Source organism: Chelonoidis abingdonii, chromosome 1, assembly GCF_003597395.2.
Source record: "Chelonoidis abingdonii isolate Lonesome George chromosome 1, CheloAbing_2.0, whole genome shotgun sequence".
Taxonomy (NCBI): domain Eukaryota; kingdom Metazoa; phylum Chordata; order Testudines; family Testudinidae; genus Chelonoidis; species Chelonoidis abingdonii.
The window spans coordinates 59201918-59224259 of record NC_133769.1 but is presented as its reverse complement, the minus strand read 5'-3'; the positions used below and the strand labels follow the sequence as shown (position 1 = coordinate 59224259).

The following is a 22342-nucleotide window of genomic DNA, read 5'->3' as shown; positions in this document are numbered from 1 at the left end:
CAACTAGGGCGGGGCGAGCGGGGCACCAGCCCAGGCTCAGAGCCGCCGGGGCGCACAAATGTGGCGGTTCAGGATCGGGCCCAGCAGCGTCCGGCCGCAGCCCAGGGCGGTCATCCCCCCCCCCCCCAGGGTTGCGGCCCCAGTGTTCCGGGGGGGCTGCACTACCGGCGCTAGGACTGCAGCGGCAGAGCTCCGAGGGCCCCGGCTGGTGGGCTGGGCAGGAGGCGGAAGAGCCGCGCGCCGGAGGTAGGAAGTTGCAGCACCAAATGCCTGGGAGGCGAGGCGGGGGCCGGGCTGGGGCGTCAGGGAAGGGGAGAAGGGGGCGCGGGTGAAGGAAGAAGGATGGGTGCGTGGGTGAGATGGGGCGGGGTTGTGCATGGTCTCAAGTGAGGTTAAAAGCTGCCTGTGTTGATGGCTTGGTTGTGAAATCACCAGAGTCTGCAGATTTCTGTGTAACATTTTGATCGGCGTAGGGTTGTTTATTTGTCAAAGCAAAATGCTGTCCAGAGACACCCCAGTAAAAAGGCTTTTTCTTTAGACAGGTGCCAGGCTGTTGTGACTTAACCTGTTAAGCACGCCCAGCCTAACAGAAATCTAGTGTCGCAGATGTAATAAGCAAGGAGTAAATACAACAATCATGGTTTGTTCTGTGTCAGCCTTCTGCTGTGCTGCTTTTTCCTAGGCCAGCCACCATTCCTATCTTTACTGTGCTTTTGATTTAGATTGCTTTTGTAAGCTCCTCAGGTCAGTGCTTTTGTATTTATCTACCTATAAATACTCAGCTACATAACATGTTTCACTGAAAGATCTCAAAGCACTTTACAAACATATATAAGTGTAATTACATATGAGAAAACTGAGGCACAGAGAGTTTAAGCCCAAGGAGGATGTGGACGAGACTTTCTTCCAGCAACTAACAGAAGTTACTAGATCACAGGCCCTGGTTCTCATGGGGGACTTCAGTCACTCCATTATCTGCTGGGAGAGCAATACAGCTGTGCATGGACAATCCAGGAAGTTTTTGGAAAATGTAGGGGACAATTTCCTGGTGCAACGGCTGGAGGAACCCAATAGGGGCAGAGCTCTTCTTGAACCTGCTTTTGCCTCACAAACAGGGAAGAATTAGTGGCGGAAAGCAAAAGTAGATCGGGAACTGGAGGGCGGGTGACTGTGAGATGGTCGAGGATTCGGATCCCTGACCCAGGGAGAAAAAAGATGGAGAGATTAGCACAGATACGACCTGGACTTCAGAAAAGCAGACTTTGATCCCTTCAGGAACTGATGGGCAGGATCCTGGGAGAATACATGAAGGGGAAGGAAGTCCAGAGAGAAGCTGGCTTATTTTAAAGTAAATTTCTATTTGAGGGTGTGTGCAGGAATAAACCCTCCCAAATGTGATAGATAAGATAAGAATTTAGTAATATGGCAGGGTGACACTTGGTTAACAAGTGAAATCCCTGCTTGATCTTAAATGCAAAGAAAGAAGCTTACAAAAAGTGGAGATATGGACAATATGACAGGGAGGGTATAAAATATTTGCTCAGGCATGCAGATGAGCGAAATCAGGCAAGGCCAAATCACAACTGGAGTTTGCAGCTAGCAAGGGGATTGTTGTTGTTAAATAACAAGAAGGGTTTCTTCAGGTATGTTAGCAACAAGAAGGTGGTGAAGGAAAGTGTGAGCCCCTTACTGAATGAGGGAGGCAACCTAGTGACAGAGGATGTGGAAAAAACTAATGTACTGAATGCTTTTTTTTCCTGTCTTTACGAACAAGGTCAGCTCCCAGACCACTGAACTGGGCAGCACACTATGGGGAGGAGGTGACCAGCCCTCTATGTAGAAAGAAGTGGTTCAGGACTGTTTAGAAAAGCTGGACGAGCACAAGTTCATGGGGCCAGATGCGCTGCATCCAAGGGTTGCTGTCTTTTGTGGATGGCATTCTTAGCCACTTATCTCTCTCCATGCATTGTATAGGGAGCCAACTGAGCTTTATGGATCATAGTGTGTTCCTGTCATTTTCTAGGTGATATGACATTCAGCATTGCAACACCTAAGTCCCTTTGTGGATCCCACCCAAAGTACATTACAAAAGGGGAGTAGCACCATTATCTCAATTTTTAGATGGAGAAACTGACCAGGCAGAGTTCCTTGCTGCAGTGATTTGGACTGGGAAGCAAATCTGATTCCCAGACTTGTACCCGGCCCAGTCCCTAGTTGCTATCAGTGCTCTTGCTGTGATTTGCGCCATTACTGCAGAATTGTTTTGTGGAAAATGCCTGTTATTAATTCCTATCTGTTATTTGGATGTCACTGTTTCCACTTGCACTTTCTATCCCACAGCCCCTGTGCCTTTGCTGATGGAGAATCATGTCGTACTTTTTTGACACTTTTAGACTGTTAATTTGCTTTGGGATAAGGCTTTATTATTTCATTGGAAAAATGAAACAGTCCAAAGCCATTTCTTTTTGTTTTCCTTTCCCCCCAGATCTCTTTATCCTCTTGATTTGCAGGTAGAACACAAGGGGCTCAGATAAGTGTGTGTGTGGGGAGGGAGAGTGGTGTTAAAATCTGTAGTTCAGACAATACAATGAGGAAATAATGAAGTATGTGAAAGAGGAAGATACCTACTTTATCTGACGCTTGTTTTAAAAGGGCTGTGTGTGTGGTGGGAGCTGGACTACTAGTCTTGGACTAGCCAAGGCCTGCTGTAGAGGCCTGCACATTTCATTTCAATTCCCCAGATGAAAAGGTGATACTGGCTAATTTGAATCTAGACATTAAGACCCCATTTCAAAACTCAGTCAATTAAGCTCTCTTCTCCTCCCCAGCCCATGGCCTTGGTTTGTTGTTATTAATCAGGAGACAGGGAAATTGCTTTCACCATAAAACTTGCACTTTCTTTGCTGAAAGCAAAACACTAATCTGATCTTGCACGATGGAAGAGGCTTTTATGCCTGTTGGACATGAGTGTGGGATTGCCTCTCAGAAGAGAGCTGTTTAACACAGCTCCTATGGGCTAGGGTGGGAGAGACAGATTACTGACCGAGTACGGCGGGTCCAGCTGGAGTTCCAGCTACAGTAGTGGATTCCATTCACTGGGACATATGTTAGCAGGCAGGATTCTCTCTCTGGAAGCCACACTTGTGCATGGGTTTTAGTGCTCTAGAGGATTAAGTTTCAGAAAGGCATATTTGAAATCTTTATAAAATAGATACTACAGCACTGGTCCCAAATGCTGCAGTGACTCCACTGTAAACTCTAGCCTTAGAGATCATGATTGCAGAGCACTGCAGTATTGCTTTCTGTGAGGGCTCCTAACCTGTGATCTCTGGTTTATGGGAAAAGGATCCCTTTTTCCCCATGTCCACATTCTGGAGAGATGAACTACTCTAGTTTGTACTCTTACAATGCCTTTCACTTTACCAGTGAATTATGCCTCCCACCATCCCTCTACAGAGTATCTTTCATATAAGGGGAAACTGAGGCACCAAAACATAAGATCATAGAGGATTTGCTACCTGTCACACTGCCCACACCCTTCTCATGACAGGACGGCACTGAGGAGCCTCGTGTATGTCGCAATGTAACTTCCCTCACCCCACCCCTGATGGGCAAGTGAACGTGGTGTGGCCAGCGCCTGTCACTGGGGGCTGAGACACTGTCTAGGGCTCACCCTGAACCAGTGACATCCCCGCAGGACTGACCCCTGGTCACTGCCACTGGGCTGATGGCGGCCACGCCCCTTGTGGGCAGGAGCTGGGAACCTCTTTTTCCCTGAGCCGTCGGGGGCAGCACCTCACCTCATGATCCCCTGTCCAGGCCCTGCGCTGTGCTATGATTGCTGCTCTCCCCTCCACCCCCCCCCCACAGGGCAAGGGTAGGGCTCGGTTCTCTGACTCCTGCCCCCCATGTACACAGTGCAGGGGGTAGGTTCACTGGCTCCTCTCCACACAGGGCAGGGGTTGGGGGCAGATTTGCTGTTTCCTGCCTGCAGAGGTTGGGGGCAGGTTCATTGGCTCCTGCCCTCACGTGCACGGGGCTGGGGGAGGAGTGGTTTTGTTGATTCCTGCTGCCCCTCACTCACTGGGCAGGGGGTGGAGCCACGGTTGCTGACTGCTGCCCCCACATGATGGGAAGCGGTACCCTTGTGTTAATGTTTTATTTCAGGACGCCCCGCTAGTAGCCGGTAAGCTGCAATGACCCCTGGGAAAAGTGGGGGTCCCCTGGCTGCCGTGAGATGACTGGTGCACTCTCTCTCACAGGTGTGTGGCCCCAGGGCAGGCTGGCACCATGCCGGGTGTACTGAGCATGCGGAGCAATCACATCGGCTTCCAGGGTAGCGTAAAAACCTCTGCCAGTGACTTCATCGTGAGAGAAATTGATACCCTCGGGCGGCTGCTTAGCGAGAGCACAGCCGAGACTCTTCGTGCATTCGGTGACACGCCTGCAGCCCCAAACAGCTGCTGCCCACAGAGCCCCCGTAGGCCCTGGCCAGAGCCTCCAGAACTGCACAGAGAAGAGGTGCTAGGCCCATTCGACAGCCCCCGTCATGCTCCAGAAGATGGCCTGTTGCCAACCAAAGGCAGCACAGAGCACATGGCTGGAGCTGCACCTGAAGGTGGGTGCCATGAAGCAGGTACATTGGACTCCTTGTTAGATGAGTCTGTGAATGAACTGTTGAATCAGTTTGCTTGTAACATAAAAGATAGGTGGGACTCAGAATATGATCCAGCTGCTCATCCTGCTGAGTTCTCACTGGGGCCAGTCCTTGCCAAGAGGAATCGAGCTGTTTTACACAGCGCCATTAGACAGAAATTTCCTTTCTTAATGACTGTGACAAAGAATAATGAAATTATTGTCAAAGCAAACACTGATTACAAACAGCTCTGTCAACTAGTGTCTGAGGAGGAAGCGTTTGATTTTTTTAAATTTTTAGATGCAAAACTGGAAAACTCTAAATTTTCTTTTAAGCCTGATGGGAATAAGGAGCACAGAAAGGCAGTGCACCATTTTGTCAGTCAGAAGTTTGGAAAACTTGTAGAAACAAAGTCTTTTTCTGTGACAGACTTTAATGGTCAGCAAAATGTAGCAATAACAGTAAGGTTTCGGGAGAAGAGCTGGTCCAGGAAAAGGCCTGCTGCTGATTGCCAGGAAAAACTAGATGTTTATACAGGTAAATATTTAATAATGTTTTATAGTTTCTTTGGTTAATTGTTTCATAATAATTGTTTTTTAAAGTAGTACAGAGAATCTGAGTCTCTTCTCATTTACACAGGCATAAATCAGGAATAATTCTACTGAGGTCAGTGGAGTTAAATTACTGTAAAATTGGTGTGAGAGATGAATCCAGTTAGCACAGTGAATTAAATAAATAATGCAGTGGAAATGGCTGAAATACCCTCAGTGCAACCTCTCCCTGTGTAAATTTCATGCATTATAGTTTCTCATTTTAAAATAACTTGAAGAATTCTGGATGTTCTGTTAGGTGTTCCTAAGCTTTTAGATGTTAAAGTTCCACCATTAATTGGAAAGGTTATTGCTCACAGTTTTATAATAAGACCAGATTTGATTTCTGATTTCATTTTTTAAAACGCTTACTTTTTGATATGCAGAATGATGTTCCTGTTAGAAGAGTGGTTTATAGGCCCAACATTAAATCTACAGACCGTCTTAGAAACATTCAGTATGTCTTTTTTTTTTAAATTGCTTTGTTTGATTGTTTTTATCTGAAGATGAAGAGATTTGCATCTTCTGAGCACTGAAAATTCTGTTGCTTTTATGGCTGTCTATGGTTTCTAGTAGCTGTAGTTTGAACATCAGTTGTCATTTTTCTCTTCAATACAACACATTTTTTTCCTCTACCAGTAGTTTCATTTTGAGAACAATTGATTCTGTGTTCTTACCAAATCCTATCCTGTTCTAATGTTGAAGAATAGCTGCTAGCCCATTAGTGATGACAGAGTTCCCAATATAATGTGGAATGGTGGATTTCTAATAATTCCGAGATGTTCGTTGCAGGTTTTACCCTTCGAAAAGAAAATCTGGAAACACTAGAAGCAATTAGCTATTTGTCTTCTGAACTTGGTGTTCTTCCTTCAGACTTCAGTTACACAGGCATCAAAGACAAAAAGGCCATCACCTACCAAGCTATGGTTGTGAAAAAAGTGACTCCTGAGAGGTACTAAAAACTTGGTTCCTCACATAGAGCAATTTCATCATTGGAATAGGTTAATAAATGTGAAAGTACCTTTTAATACCAATCTTATTATATTGGGCCATCTCCACCTATGTTTGAGTCTGCTTAGAGCGGTTATTTTGTGACTTAATGCGTTTGTTATTAGAGAATATCAGGTTTGACACTGGATTAGCCTTGGACTTTAAGGGAAAAAAAGTATATATTATTCTTGCTTGTTGCGGAGAGCTGTCCCTGTCCTTTCTAATGGTCTAGTGAACTAATCAGGGTGCAGCATCTGGGACACACAGAATATCGAAATCTACTTCTTGTGTCATCAGAAGAAATTGCCTGGGGGACAAAGGGGTGTCTTCCCTAGGGACATGCCATCACCCAGCACAGGAGAACTAGGTCAAGTTGCTCTCTCCTCTACTTCCTAGCATTGTCTTTCAGGACAGCACAGTACTTGGCTGTTGTAAATATGTAGATGGAGCGGGTGCGACTTGCCATCAACCCCCTCTATCCCAAACTCTTAGTCCCTCTCTAAGTGAAGTGAAGAAAAGGAATTGCTACTATAACCCAGCATGGAGAAAAGAGCCATGCTCACTCATGTGCCACCCCTTGCAACCTTGGGGAATGAAGAGTAGAAGCTGCATGTCACCCGAAAAGTGACTGTGTCATATAGCCCTTTCTCCTCAGAGAGTATGAATGACACATCAGTACTTGTTGGATCAGGAGAGGGGAAGGCATGTGGGTAGATGCCCCACAACACAACAATAGTGATAGTTTTTCTCTGTAAGGGTTCTCTCCAGTATTATGTTGTCTCTGAAACAGCAGGTTCTTTCCCATGAGTGTGGGCATAGACAATGGAAGGCTTGAGGTAGCTTTAGTCCCCCAGAAATTTAGGGATTGCATTAATAAATAAAGGAGATAAATGAGCTTCTGTTCCAAACTCAGAATCTCACATTGTTAAAAGTGGACAAATTTTGTTGTGGTACAAAACTACTTATTAAAGCACGGTTCAATAGCTATTTTATTATTATTAACTCTAGCCTCCCTGCTCCCCATCCTCCCAGATAAAACAAGTTGTCTATGATCCTGCTAAAGGAGGCAAGTTAGGTAGTGGCTCCTCTCCCATCACCCTCAGCAGAGAATCAATGATCTTGACACAGTATAGGGAGTGAGCAGCACTCTAACTGGTGAGATTTAGTTCTGCTATACCTTGACATCCATAGAATAGGAGAGAGCTCATAAGAGGGGAACCATGATTCTTACTCCAACAGTTTCCCTTTGCATCTGGGCCTGAGTTTAATATGATGAGGTAAGATAGCCTATTAGGGAGGAGGATGACAGGTTTTCCCTTCTAGCCCTTTTTGCTCTTTGGTGAGCAGAACTCACTGCAATGGGATTTTGCTATTTACAGTGTTGTAACTACTGCATTCAGATTCCTCTGTGGTGTCATAAACGGGGCAAAATCTTCTTCTGTCACAAGTAAAGAAAGGGGAAGCCAAAGAGGAACCTTGTTTTTCTTTTTTTAAAGAAAGACAACAAGATTGGTCTTTTGTGTAGCTTGACCTTCCTTAATAACAGAAATCTGAAATTAAAATATCACCTTAATGATACATCTATCTTGAAACTTTCTGGGAAACTTAAACTTCAGGAGCTAGTTGCTGAATAAATACCGGGAACACCAGGGATTGGGAAATATATGGTCCTTTTTCCTTTGGTACCACCAGAACATCCTTTCTTTGTGGTCTTAGTTCGATCCTGCAAATAATTACTGCAAAATGTACTGCTTACTTTCATAAGTAGCCCCGGTGGGACATCAGCGGTAAACATGGCACTCGGTAATAAGCTTATGTAGGATCGTCATCTAAGTTGTCATTAATTCAAATATTAGCTAATTTTTAATTGCAGCTCAATTGAAAATGATCATCCTTATATTCCAAATATTAATTTGATACTTCAGAAATATTTAAAAACACATTTGGTTGATTTGTGTTTATAGCCTTCATTGGACATTCACCAAAATGGAGTAACTTGAATATCTTAGAAAGCATTCTCAAGGTTGACTGTACCTTTTATTTCTCATTGTTCTGATTCCTTAAAATCTGTTATTCATCAAGAATAAAGGCTGTACTATAGCAGTCTCTAAAACACAATTACTCTCTTCTGGTGAGCCTTATAAAAGCAAACTCAGAGTATTAGTTTTCTCCTTGGGTATGCATGCGCATGCTTGTAATTGGAAACACAACTGACAGTTCAAATATTTGGTCTTTATATAGCCTCTTACTCTTTCAGTTTTTACACTCATTCAAGTCAAGAGAAGTTGTGTGTGTATAAGAGCAGCAAGATTGAAATTGAATTTTGAGTAACATTTTTATAATCTACTTTAGTATATTGCTAAATATAGATTTTTCCAGAGATGGCAAGTTGGTACTGTTTATGCATATGTGCTTATAGATTTAAATATCAATGCAAAATTTTGCTAATTTATTGTTAGTTTGAATACCAATTGGAGCAGAATTTTATGACAGATAAATACTGCAGTTGGTAGGCCTTTAAAAACCTGTATTTAAACTTCCCTTATTGCAAAACCAATTTCCTTGTGGTTCAGGACTAAGACCACAAGAAAATTGACTGCAAAAAGGTAAATATGGGAGATAGATTACACTGCTCTACAGCCAAAATGCTTCTGAAATAAATGTAGTCAAACTTTACTAATTCTGGGTCACTGAGAACGAAAATGATGCTTAAAATTGTTAATTGGCTCTAGTTTTCAAGATATGCTATTGGGTCAGTATATACGACCCTTGACTTGGAATTGGGGAGGATAAGTGACTATAAAGGGAGAAGGATCTCCAATTTAAACCGAAATGACTAAATCAACTCTTTCGACTGGATCTATGATAAATCGTATGACTGGGGTTTGGACAGTACTTGCTTTTTAGGCAAACCATGAAGTGATCAATCTGAAGCATTTATCTAGACATTCTATCAGCCTATACCCAGTACCCCCGAGTAGAAGGCTGCGTTCGGAGCACCAGAACGTTCTCACTTGAGTCGACGAGGACGAGGATGAACTTTTGTCTGAACCATCAATGCACAGGAGCCACATTCTTTCCCATTCTCCTCCTTGACCACATCTCATTAAAGGTGAACTGAATGACTTGTCAGGATTTGGAACTACCAAGGTTATAGGCAGAGCTGTTGGGCCCACGCTAGCACAGTGGAATCCTGGCCAGGTGGGTTGGTTTCCATGTTCCATGACCGTCAAAAGGATCTTTGTCCTCTTTTCTGAAGGTGTCTTCTAGCCTGCTTATACACATCGATGGTGTGATGGAGCTCACATCCGTCCGATCAGTGAGCTGGGAGACAGTTCATTGATTACCTCGAACATTTAAAGCTGTTTTTGCTGGCTAATGGCAATATTTTCCATCCATTCAGTTTGTCATGGTCCATAGAGGAAACCTATGACAACATGAAACAACTTTTGATGGTACATACTATGACCACATCAGTGGCAGTTTGTGGATTTGAGTTGTTGTCTCTCGTGGCGTCTCAGGACTGGAATACACACGTACTGTTGCATTTCTCTGCGATATGGATAGTGTCGCAAGAGATCACCCTTCAAGAAAGATTGGCCATCTGACAGTCATTTGAGCCTGGGAGGAAAAGTGTTCAGCATCCACACTTGGTTGCTCAGGAAGATTTTTACCACTTTAACACATCAAGCTGTGTCTGATGAAGAACTTGTATAGCCATGCACAAAACACAAGACTGTCAGTACCTCATGGATAAATTTTCAAGGTTAGTGAAGCTAAGCTAAGAGGAGGTTGTTGTTGGTCTCAGATTCGTGACTTTTCGAGATGATGCATTGACCATTCGCACTGCGTGCAGGCAGGAAAGACGCGGTGGACAAAAGGCTTCGTTAGTGCGTAATAATTTTCTCGAAACACAGCAGACAATCACGGTTGTGTGGTGGAAAACCTCTCAGGCTACAAAGCCTTGGTTGGCCAACATGTACTAAAGATACGTTTTTTGCACTTCATCTAGATTTTTTTCCACCGAACTGCGGAGGCGGGTGAGCGCGAGCGGCGAGCGGATTCACAGGCACTGCAACATGGAAGAAACGCTATCAGGGGCAAATGGCCCCTCGCTGCTGCAGACTTTGCTGGACGTGACAAGATATGCTCCATTTGACGATACAAGAACAGCCAAGAAGCGCTGAGGAACACTGTAGGATCTAAACGACTAATAATTTTTTTGCTCTTTTTCAATCAGTAAATTTTCTATAAACCTTTTGGCGATTTTTAAGTGTTACCATAAACAGGGACAGGTGAATTTAGTCAGTAAAGCAACCAATACACATGAAAAGATCTAGGTTTACATTATGATTAAACTCTACTATCTACACAAATATACATAACATAAAATGTAAAAACTTAAATATCTTAGAAACAGTAGCCAATCAGTTGTTTTAATTGTCATGTTTGAATTCAGCACATCAAAATACATAATAAACACCACATTTTATCTCTGAAGCAGACGACTTCTCAAAAATTGTAGACCAGTGTTATTAAGGGCTTGATCTTCAATACATTTACTATAGAGCTAACAGAACTGAATATACTCACTCATATCATTTACCTAGCGAGTGTGACAAAACCAAACAAAGGAAAACATTATTTAATAGTGCCATTTGTACATTATTTAGAATTTACTTTTGTCCTAATTTTGGCTAATTGTTTCTTACTTACCTCCATATTTCCAAAATGTGAGTACAATAAGATTATAAATTTAAAATGTATAAGGAGAAATTGTCTATCTGCAATACATTTGTGAACTTTTTCTTTTTTCTTTGTTTCTTGTACCTTTTTCTGTAATAAGAGCAGTAGTTCTCAGACTGTGATCTGTTGACCACCAGGGAGCATTTACTGATGGTCTGCAGAGTTTTGTTTGGTCACATGATGCTGGCTCCTTCTTCTTGTTTCCAGCTAACAAACTGCATTAAAGAAACTATAAATACTACTTAATTTTAGTAATAGTGGGGGAGGGGGAGATTATGGCTTTTCCCATGAAAGCAACTGCTGTAATCACCAGAAAGATGTCATTCAATCACGAATAGGAGGGAAGATAGTCCATGTGATCATGAATTGGAGGGAGGTAGTCCATCAGACAATCTCTTTATTAAAACACGGTCTATATTATGAACAATTTGAAAACCCCTATATAACATTAGATCCACCTGATAATTTTTCACTTATAGACTGTTAAAACCTTCCATTAAACTAATTGTGTTAGCTTCTAAGCATCATTTGATAAGGGGTTAATTTCAAGATCACAAATTATTTTAAATGCTCAGTCAGGAAGCACGACTGTGACTTATTTCAAGTAAGACAAAGGGAAAACCTCTGAATGACAAGTATTTTTAAATCAGTTTTACACATAATTTGTGCTGAGGCAAACAAAGCATTTGTGAAGGAAACTTTTTTTTTCCCAGTTTGAATGTCTTATCGACAGTTCTTCATAAACTCCCAATTTATCATTTGTGTAGGTTGAAAGAAATTGGAAGCACAATTGAAAAAAAAGGAATTAAAATGTATAATATCCATTCAGTGTGCCAACACCTTAGACTCGGTCAGCTGAAGGGAAACCACTTTGATATAATTGTGAGAGATCTAAAACATCAGAGCAATGACTCTTCTGCAGATCTGAAAGAGAGAATATCTGAAGCATTTGAGAATGTTAAGGTAAAAAGAGATGCCATGATTTCATTTTCAACAAGGAAATATTTTTGCCTCATCAAAATTATCATGCTGCTCTTTTAGAACAAGATGGTTTTCATGCTTCCTCTTACCTGCAGTCTCCACTCAGCTCTGGCAACATTTCACTTGTTCTAAAATGTAGAAGCTGTGTGCCCTTTGATAATTAGTCTCTGTGGCTCAACAAACCAGGAGCAGAGCAACTTGCCAAAAACGGAGGACAGTTAGTGGGTTCATTCTGTGCCACAGCTTTCTGGTCCCAGAGTAGTACAAGACAATAGATGGCGAATTTGACGTATACGGGGTATCTGTATGAACCAGAGTTGCTGAGGAATTTCTTCTGTGGCATTTTTTTTAAAACCCCCTGCTGTCTGGCTGCTTTCCCCGCCACAGCTACAAGCAAAGGGAAAGGGAGTTTCAAACTTCCGGGGGCTTACAGGGGGAGGGGAGAGCGTCCCTTTACCTGGCATCAGAGCAGCAGAGATGCTGGCCAGAGTGGTCACTTCTGGAACTGTGGGATATCCTCTGGAGGCTAGAAGGCGTTTACACAGATAGAACATGTCTTCACTTTCACAACAGTGCAAAAAGAACAGCAGTAAGAGCTGTATGCCTCTCGTGAAGGTGGCTTTCTTTTTGTGGTGAAACTTCTGAGTTTCACCGCAGAAAAGGCATTAACAAGTGTAGTTGCTCCCGCAGTTGTAGTGCAAAAAAGGGACTTTTTGCACTTTAAATGGCAAGTGTAGACATAACCTTTGGCTCCTAACTGCCTAAGTCACATTTGAAAATGGGATTAGCTGTCTGTTACTTAGTCCTCCCATCGTGAAGCAGAGCAATATCTGAATACCTTTAAAAATATGTACCTTACTGTTTTAATGAATATTTAATATTTTCATATTTTAACCAGTTGATTTCTTTTTGACTGTAGACAAAAGGTTTTGTAAACTATTATGGACCTCAGCGATTTGGGCATGGACAGAATGTTCAGACAGATCAAATTGGATTGGCTTTGCTGAATGAAGAAATGGTATAATTCACCTCATAATCCTAATGACTAGTCTACTTCTTTTCTATGGCTACAGTTGGCATGTCTGAATCAAGCATTGGAGGTTACCTTCCTATTGAACGGTGATCTCCATGTGCAACAATGGTAGTGTGAGTGTTGTTGGAGGAGACTGCAAAACCAGCTCCCACCACGTATTAACAATGTTGTGTCGCAGTCATGAATGTTTTAGTATTTAAACAAAATGTTCAATTTTAACATTAAGCTTAAACATTATTTATTTTAAATAGAGTGGAAAGTAGTTTTCAGTGTTTTGTGGGGCTGTCACACTGCAGTTGTCATATATAATATAATATAATTTTACATGAAGACATCTGCTTTTATTACTAGGATCAGAACAATTTAAATCAAAAGCTCTTTTTTATAGTTTGTTCATGATGAGAAGTGCTCTTTAACTTGTGAATATTCAGACTGTTGGGCTGAGTACACTGGGAGAGATTTTTTTCTTAAATTTTGTAAGAATATTAAATAAGACCAGATCTAAACCCCAGACCCTTTAAGATCACAGTAGATGTATCTGCATTTCTCAATATGTTGTTCCTTCTCATTATCCCTTGGCTACCGTCCCTCATCCAGTCTTCTTTCCGCATAAATTCTTCTTTGCAAGGCTATTTGAATTAATTTCTCAGATAATATTTCATGAGACATAGTTCTTGATTCTCCACTGTCATGTAACTTGTGTGACAGTTTGCACAGGTAAATTATCGCACAAGGTACGAGGCAGTAGAGAATGAGGTCCATGGTATCAGAAGTTATTGTTGAACTAGATATATAGGGACTGATTCTTCTCTTCACTTAAACTGATTCAATTCTGAGAAACTTAATAAATGTCAATATAGTTACACTTGCATGCAAAGAGAATCAAGCCCTTAGATCCCACAAGATGCTATCCACCCGCTGCTGGGTCTGGGGTGCCGGCCCGGCTCAGCCCATCGCCTGTCTGGGGTTCTGACTGCTGGCCTCTTGCCAGCTGGGGTCCCAGCCACCAGCCCCGCTCAGCCTGCTGCCAACCTGGAGTTCCGGCCGCAGGCCCTGCTCAGCCCGCTGTCGGCCTAGGTGAACGAAACCCCAGGCTGGGAGCGGGCTGAGCAGGTCTGCGGCTTAAGATCAGCATTTTAATTTAATTTTAAATGAAGCTTCTTAAACATTTTGAAAACCTTGTTTACTTTACTTACAAGTAGTTTAGTTATATTATATATAGACTCATATAGAGAAACCTAAAAAACGTTAAAATTTATTACCGGCACACAAAACCTTAAATTAAAGTGAATAAGTGAATTACCGGCACACCTCTTCTGAAAGGTTGACGACCCCGATCTACTCTCATGTAGACACAGCCTAGGCATATCATTGTCCCCTCTTGTGAGGGTGTGTAAGCCCCTCCATGTGAACATTGTATGGTTAGGCCACTGTGGGCTTTATTTGAGGGTCACAAGGTAGAACCAGAGTGCTGTTGCTTTAGGCAGCGTGCTCACCTTGCATGCTTTCCATCTGGAAACCTATAGAAAAAGTAATACTCCCTGCATCATTAAGTTCCCCTTTGGAGGTTTTGAAGGCTGTTCCCATCCCTTCCAAGGGGAGAATACAGTAGCCACTTGATTTCACACTTGTGACATTTTAGGACTTTCTTCTGTCAGAGGAGAGAATTTGAGCCATCGTGCTTAAGAAATGGTCAGAGGTTTGAGATGCTATGTGGTATCCTACCACAGAACTGACATATGGTTGTCTTTTTCATCAAACAGGTAGTTACGTTAAAACACAGTAACCTCATGTTTGTTGTTTTTCAAAGGTAAAAGCCATTAAGTTGTTTTTCACACCAGAAGATACAGATGATCCTGTAAACCAGGCAAAGAGATATTTTCTTCAAAGCGGTAAATTCCACATTTTAAAATATTTTTGTCGTAATTCAGAACATGTGTTTTTGAGGGTGAGGGTTTTGCTGCATACTGCCTGAGTTTCTCTCAGTTCTTCTGGTGTAAATCAGTAGTAATTCCATACTGGTGGAAGTGATAGGAGGATCAGGCTCTGGGAGCTTGACTTAATAAGAACTGAGTGAAAGCCAAGCAAAGACCCCAGGATTTGGCCGTATATGTTTTGCATTGAAGGCATTTTTAGATCATTTCTTTTCTTTACATTTTCAACAAGTATCTGGTAGAAACGGTGAGTGTTAGCAATTAGTTTAAATGTAATGAGATTTTAATAATTCTATTGTCACTTAAAATTATTCTTAATAGTCATATTTTTTCATACAATTTCTGCTTTTGCCAGTAGCTGATTCATTCTTTTGTGTAAACTGACAATACAATAAATCACTTCACACTTCTTGAGAGCATTGGAATTTTGTCTCTCAAAATGTTCTGGGTTCTGAGTCTCCTGTGCCTTGCACCCTGTGTAATTATTTATACTTTGCAAGTGAGCGTAAAATGCTACCATCTCCCAAGTGCAGGGCAGTGGAAAATCTTTATTTACATCTACATAGTGGAAAAGATATGAGACGTTCCTACAGGCTATGTTCTTCTTTTGTCCTCCACCTCTCTTCTTCTTTTGAATTACCATATTCTCTTTGATTGGGAATTACAAAGGAGTGTACAGAAGTTGGGAGCCCAGCTGCTATTGAAACTGAATGAAAGTTGGGTGCCAAACTTTCTTAGGTCCTTTGAAAATCACAGCCTTTGTTTACAGCTTTGGCCATTATGTCTATGTAATTGACTTTCAGCTCTGCATCTCCTTCCACTCTCTCTCTGACTTACCTATCTTGAGTTCCATTCTTCACTGAAACATATTTTCAAAAACTAATACCTGTCTTTTAAGTAAAATGCTCCGTTTGTCACATCTCTTTCTGCTGTCATTCTTCAGACCCTAACTTTTCTCACAGAGTCAGAAATCTTGAAGTCACTGTTGACCCCAAATCTCCCATGTCTGTAAATCCAGTTATCACTGTATATTGCCAGAACAGTTAGGGTATGTGGCTTCAGGGGGTACGGATGTGCTTCAATTCACAGAAGAGAGCCTTTGAGTTCTTCTGTACTCTAGCGTGTTGTATGATGCGTGAAAAGGCATTGATATGAACTCTGAAAACAAATGCTTATCTTTTCCCAAAGCAAGAAATAAAAGGCTACACAAATGACTTCTCATCACAGAGAAAATCTGGATAAAATTACAAAAGAAAGAAGGAAATATTAACACAAAGGGGTAGGTTTCTATCCAGGTTGAGGCTCAGACTCCCTGTTGTCAAGTGCAGTTTACAGCTACAAAATAAAACAAGCACATTATTTTTTCCTACAAAAAATGACTTGGTGCTTACATTGCTTTGACGAATCAGGGTACTTAGCAATGCAAGTGCTAATACTGGTGTACATTTTGTGGGTGCTTCCAAAAGGGAGGTCCATCTTCTGACAATGTAGGCCTATGTCGGAGTATCTCATGTTCTTTGATAGTAATACACTTCTCTTTCACGTGTTACTTACATGGTGTAAGAACACCCTGCTAGCAATGATGTGATATGCTTTTATTTCTAAGGAACTAGAAACTCTTTGGACCAAAGTAATGAACATAGTAAGCCAGTTTAATTTATACTTAATGTAAATTACAGAAAATGGAGTTAATTAGCATGGGTTAAAAGGTAGATAAGATGGAATTTATCTGACCTGAGAAGTTAAAGGCAGGGAATAATAAACAAAACAATAAAAACCACTGTAAACAAATGAGTCTGACATCCTTTTCCTCATCTTGTTTAATTTATCCTTTTATTTATGTTTTTCACTTTCCAGCAGACTAAGTTTGAAAAGCAGATTGTTGTTCCAATGTTGATTTCTGTTTATTTCAGATGATGCAAAGGGAACCCTGGCAATGTTGCCCGAATTTAAAGTAAGAGAGAAGATGTTGCTTCGTGCCTTGAATCGCTATGGTGTAAACCATGAGGGTTGTACACGAGGATGGCTCAGCATTCCTCATTCCATGCGTATATTCTACATTCATGCATATTGCAGTAAAATTTGGAATGAAGCCACATCTTTTAGGTTTATGACCTATGGTTCAAAAGTTGTGGAGGGTGATCTGGTCCTCTCTGAAGAAAATGTTGATGAAAATTCTTCTCTGAATGACAGAGTGAGTGAGTTTACAAAATATTTCTTGTAAAAGTTAGCTTAACACACTTAAATAGCTTAAGATATAGGAGTTCTGCTTTTTATGTTTAACTAAACATTCTAACCCATTTATGCTACTTTTACTACTTACCTTTGGCTAATGTGGAGTGGCTTAGCCCTCCCTCAACTCCCCACAAGTAGGCATACATGCTCTTTACACCATAAAAGCTCTTTTCTGTCCTGACTGTTCATAGTACTCATGTTAAGAGTAGGAATGCATGAAGGTGTTTGTAGGGACCTGGACTTGTCCTGAATGGTTACACATACGTGATGCCTCTGAGCTATTTTCTGTGACATTTTTCTGTGGATCCGGTCATGGAGGACCTAAAAGGCAGCCGTCTTTCCCCCATGTATCAGCACCAGTGTGGAATTTTAGCACTATTGTAATGGTGTGCACAATGGCCAGAATATAACCCAAATTGTTTAGTTGAAGAGTGAATTTCTTGTAGATATTTTTGTGAGCAAGAGCAGCTTAGAAGTCACTGTAAATAACCTTCAGAGCTCTAAAACAGTAGCTTTCTATGCTCTTTGTGATTTTACCAAAATGTTATTAAAAAAAAGAGTGAGTTTAATAAACTGATAGCTCGGCCTTCCATTGAATTTGGTCTATCAAATTTAATATTAAACAATGGAATCTGGTTCTCATGCTAAATGTGAATGTTACCACACTAATCTTCTAGCATGAAATTACATTGGCACCTTGAACTTGAGATGGGCAAGCATATTAGAACTATAGTGGTAGGTCCGTACATCAACAGTAATTAACATTAGTTTATATTTAATGCAAGGCCTTGTACTAATAAAATGATTACTTTGTGTAAAACACTTCTAATTTTTTGTTGAGTGAAACAGTTTGTCCTTGGAGTAGTCAAATGGCCTTAATTCTTGATTTTAATAGAGAGTGGGATCAAGACAAATATGTGATTGGTTCATAATATAGTTTTTCTACTGTTTGTCAAACTATAAGTATTTTTTTTTAAACATTTTATACCAGGTTCACGTAGTAACTGCTCCAGAAGAGTCCGCTAACAAATATGCAATACATCAAGTAAGTTTGTTTGAAAAATCATGTTTCAGGGGTTTATGAATTAATGAAGATGAGTTTTGTTTTTGAAATAGATCCGATTAACTTACAGGTGCAGTTTTATTTCTCTTCAGAGTGCACCTTTATGGAAAATGGGCATAGAAATTAATGTGGACTCACAGCAAACACAAAGATGAAAGTCTTCACTCATGTGTACTGAACATAAGGGCAATGTTACCGTGGTTGGATGTGCTTTTTTGTGCACTGTTACTGTCAATTGAGTGTTAGCAAACTACTAATTGTAGTTTTCTTGAAACATTTTATTTCAATCCTCCCGTGCTAGGAGAAGCATCAAGAGTATTTGAAGGTCAGGGTATGAAAAGGCTGAAGATACAAGAGTTTGGAGACTTACAAAGAATGCTAACATATTCTCTATTTCTATATCTCAGAACAATCCAGAAAACAATAGTTTGGTATGTTTGTAGTCTGTTATTAGAGTACTGGCATTTTGATGGGCTTCTGTGCCTTTCAGTTTAAGCCTCAAATAGCTGTCCTCCAGAGCAGGGCCGGTGCAACCATTTAGGCAAACTAGGCAGCCGCCTAGGGCGCCTAGTGGTTGGGGGCGCCTAAAAGCCTCCTCAGGTGAGGAAGTCGAGGTGAGCTGGGTGGGGGGCGCGCGGAGAGGGTTGCCCGCAATAACGGGGGGGCGGGCCCGATGGGTGGCCCCCTGGGGAGCGGGCGGACGTCAGGGAACAAGCTCCCTGCCCCAGCCACCTCCGCTCTGCCTCCTCCTGAGCACACAGCCCAGCTCTAAGTTTCCCAATGGTGCCCGCAAGCCTGGACGAGGAGAATTAGAGCAGCGCTGACGTGCTCAGTGGAGGAGGCGGAGCCAGTGAGCTGGGGCGGGCTACTCGCAGTTAGCGGTTTCCGCAGGAGGGTTCCCCAGGCAGGGTTACTGCGGGGGAAGAGGGAAGTCTCCCAGCTAGGGTTAGCTCGGGGGGGGATGGGGAGAAGTCTCCCCACGCAGGATTAGCTGCCATGGGGGCCGAGGGGGGGAGAGGGGTTAAGCTGTCATGGGGGGGGGCTAGCTGCTGCGGGGGGGGCTCCCCGGGTGGGGGGCTGAGTTAGCTGCCTTGGGGGGCGCGGGGTTAGCTGGGGGGTGCAAGGTGGGAGTTTCGCCTAGGGCGCGAAACTTCCTTGCACCGGCCCTGCTCCAGAGCCTTGCTTGGGCTTTTATGGTGTGGAAGCAAGGTGGCTTCTTTGCAGAATCAGGCCCTAAAACATAAAGGAGTTAAATTTTAAAGGGGAAAGTGGTGGCTTTGTTTCAAACACATTTGTGGCTCACATATATATTTTTTTTCCCTTGAGGTGGTTCTTCCAATGGTTGGACACAGTATCAAGTATCCCAATAATAAAGTTGGGCAGTGGTACCATGAAAGGCTTGCCAAGGATGGGCTGCAGACATGCAGGTTCAGGGTGTCTGCATTACAGCTGAACACACCTGGATGCTACAGACACATTTTGAAATATATCCACAATCTGTCATATCATTTCTTAGAAGACAATGAAAAAGAAATCAAAACCGAAGAAGACAGTCATGTAAATGAATCTAAAGCATCTCTTCTTTTGTCATTTGACCTTGATCCTTCATGTTATGCAACTGTTTGTCTGAGGGAAATAATGAAATGTGACCTTTAGAATGTTCATAGTAAAAAGTTACAGGAGTAACATAATCCATGGAGGTGTTTTATATATGTTGCCTATAAAATAAGGAAAGCTAATCTTGTTCATCATGTACAGTGTAGATCAGAAAGAATTAATGAATTACTTAGGGTTTTATTACTTTTGTTTTTAAAACTAAATTTGTAGTCCTGAGTACATTGGAGCCAAACAATACTAAACTATATATAATGTCATACTTACTTAGAGAAGCCAAGAGCTGCAGATCTGGCTTTTAACCAGTGATATTTGCACAAGCTTTACACCTCATGACCAAAGCTGGATTCTGGAGAAAGGGGAGTATGGTGAATGGTCATTTCCTCCTTGCCTTTTCTATTACCATCTTAAGGGCTGGTTATATATTTGGTGCTGTACACGACACACAAAGACTGCTTCTGCCACAACGTGTTTACAGTCTAGTACTATCTGTCTACTAGGAAAGCTGCCATATCATAGTGAACTTCCAGGCCTGTTGAAACCTTGCTGAGTTCTAAGTCCCATTCATCCTCACCTGTTTTCACTATGCACATGAACCCAGAGCTAAAAGGATATGTGAGGTGAGTAATAGTGCTGAGTCATCCTGCTGATTGTAGGACACTTCTTTAAGCTCACAGCATGCTCGTCTTTCAGTTGTTCCTGTCCTGAGAAATTGAAGAAAAAAAAACAGGCTCAAAATAAAAATCTATGTAAACAGGAACTTCGGGACCCAGGGGTAAGCATGCCATTAATACACTTACAGAAGAGTGCTAATGTTTTTATTTCCTGACTTCAGGCAGTGTGCTCATTGCTGGTCAAACCTGCTCACTGCACAAGCTTAAGGTTGTGAGGAAATCTTGCAGGGATTGTCACTGGAACCTTGCCGTTATCATGGTTAAAAGTTATTTATAAAATTATTCTGTGAAAGAAGTTTGTAAAAAGATGATATTGGCATGGAAGGGCAGAAAATTGAATAATAAACTAAGAAGCAAAACTATCACAAAAGCTTTGAGTTGCATATGTTATATTTAATCTGTAGATGGCACTGTGACTTAAAAATAACCAGTGGCCATTTTTTGAGAGAAGGGATATGTAAGTTACAAATGCTTCCATTTTCTCACACTCTGGTAAACACAACACTGATTTACTTTTGTCTGTGACCCCAGTCCTGCAATTCTTGCTCAGTCCTTAGCAAGGCAAATATTCCAGGGTTGATTCATCACTTCTTTACACCAGTTTGACAGAAGTGTAATTCCAGTGACTTCAATGGAAGTGTAAAAATGGTCGTCTAGAATGAAGGATCAGGTTCCCACTGTGCTTGTCTTTGTAAGGCATAAGTAAGCATTGCAGGATTTGGCACTGAAGTGTCAGGTGGGAAATAAACTCTTATGCCAGTAATATTTGCAGTGTTATTGTACACTAAATAAACTATTGTGACTATTGCAACGGGTCACTTTTAATGCATTTCATCATAGAACCTATGTGAAAACTAACAACTTGCTTAAAGATTCAACAAATCACTTAAGAAACCAAACCTAAACATGTTTTCCTACAGTACATCTGCTTCAGCCTTCTCTAGATTTTCTGAATTATATCACTCATCAGAGGGAATTACTAGAGCCGATGAATTTTTATTGAGATCAGACTGGTGCTTTCACTGCTTGGTTCAAAATAGTTTTGAGGATCATCGGTTTTTACTGATACTTGATTTGAAGGGATTCATAAAAGGTTAGATTAAAAGATTTTTCACAGAAAGGTCTGCCATTTTAAAAATGTTCAGAAGATGATGTTAATGGAGTTAATCTATAGTAATTTTAGGCTCATTTGTCCAGTACTACTGAGCATTGAAAGGACTAATCTTAAGCAAATCATCCTTTCAGCAACTCTGAGCGGAAAGAGCTAACTTACTGATATCCATAAATATAATTCCTGCAATAGAAGCATTATACTTGGAAGAAGTCAAGGTAGTAATTAAATTGTTTGTATATATGATAATCTTCTGCCTGCTTAGTTTTACTGTATATTTAAAAAAAAGTCAGAAATATTTCAGTGTAAAAACATGCAAAAAAATAGGTTTGTTCATACACGTAGCTTTTGAGTCCAACTCTGCAACCCTTACTTATGTAAAAACTATGGACTTTAATGAGAGTTTTGCCTGAGAAGGGGATGCGGTACTGGACTCTTAAAGCCATTCTGTGTAAGCACAAAGCTTTAGCAGTACAATAAAAAAATAATCACTGCACACATCTGATTTTAAGAAGGAAAGATCAAAGAGCTGATCACCCCTTGTCTTGATTCTTTGCTTTTCTATTGGTATTCACCTTTCCTTGATAAACCTAGTAGGCATTTTGTTAACACTAGTGAAGGCAGGCTCTGAATTTTTTCCTAACAAAAGAGGTTTTAATCTTAGTGGCATGTTGACTTTTCTAGTCATTGATGATAAATGTGCGTTTTTAATGGAGAAAATTCAGATTTTCTTTA

The 22342-nt window shown here is 41.4% G+C and overlaps 1 protein-coding gene across 3 annotated transcripts; it reads left to right on the top strand.

Moving 5' to 3' along the window:
• Nucleotides 1-3889: 3889 nt before the first annotated feature.
• On the top strand, nucleotides 3890-21303 carry PUS7L (pseudouridine synthase 7 like). 3 transcript variants are annotated; one of them, XM_032804468.2, is made up of 8 exons: nucleotides 3890-4618; nucleotides 6019-6178; nucleotides 11730-11925; nucleotides 12863-12961; nucleotides 14787-14868; nucleotides 16824-17104; nucleotides 18137-18190; nucleotides 19535-21303. In XM_032804468.2, exons 1-8 carry the CDS (start codon nucleotides 4291-4293, stop codon nucleotides 19862-19864), a joined length of 1530 nt encoding a protein of 509 aa, XP_032660359.2. In that variant the 5' UTR covers nucleotides 3890-4290; the 3' UTR covers nucleotides 19865-21303. The 3 variants fall into 3 exon arrangements, with proteins under 3 accessions (XP_032660359.2, XP_074921993.1, XP_032660357.1); XM_075065892.1 differs by having other exon boundaries at nucleotides 3890-4636; XM_032804466.2 differs by having other exon boundaries at nucleotides 3890-5173.
• The last annotated feature ends 1039 nt before the right edge of the window (nucleotides 21304-22342 follow it).

Coding starts and splice junctions, on each gene's coding strand:
- PUS7L (XM_032804466.2), top strand. CDS start 4,291: ATGCCGGGTGTACTGAGCATGCGGAGCAATCACATCGGCTTCCAGGGT. Junction 5,174..6,018: donor AAAACTAGATGTTTATACAG/GTAAATATTTAA, acceptor TGTTCGTTGCAG/GTTTTACCCTTCGAAAAGAA. Junction 17,105..18,136: donor ATTCTTCTCTGAATGACAGA/GTGAGTGAGTTT, acceptor ATTTTATACCAG/GTTCACGTAGTAACTGCTCC.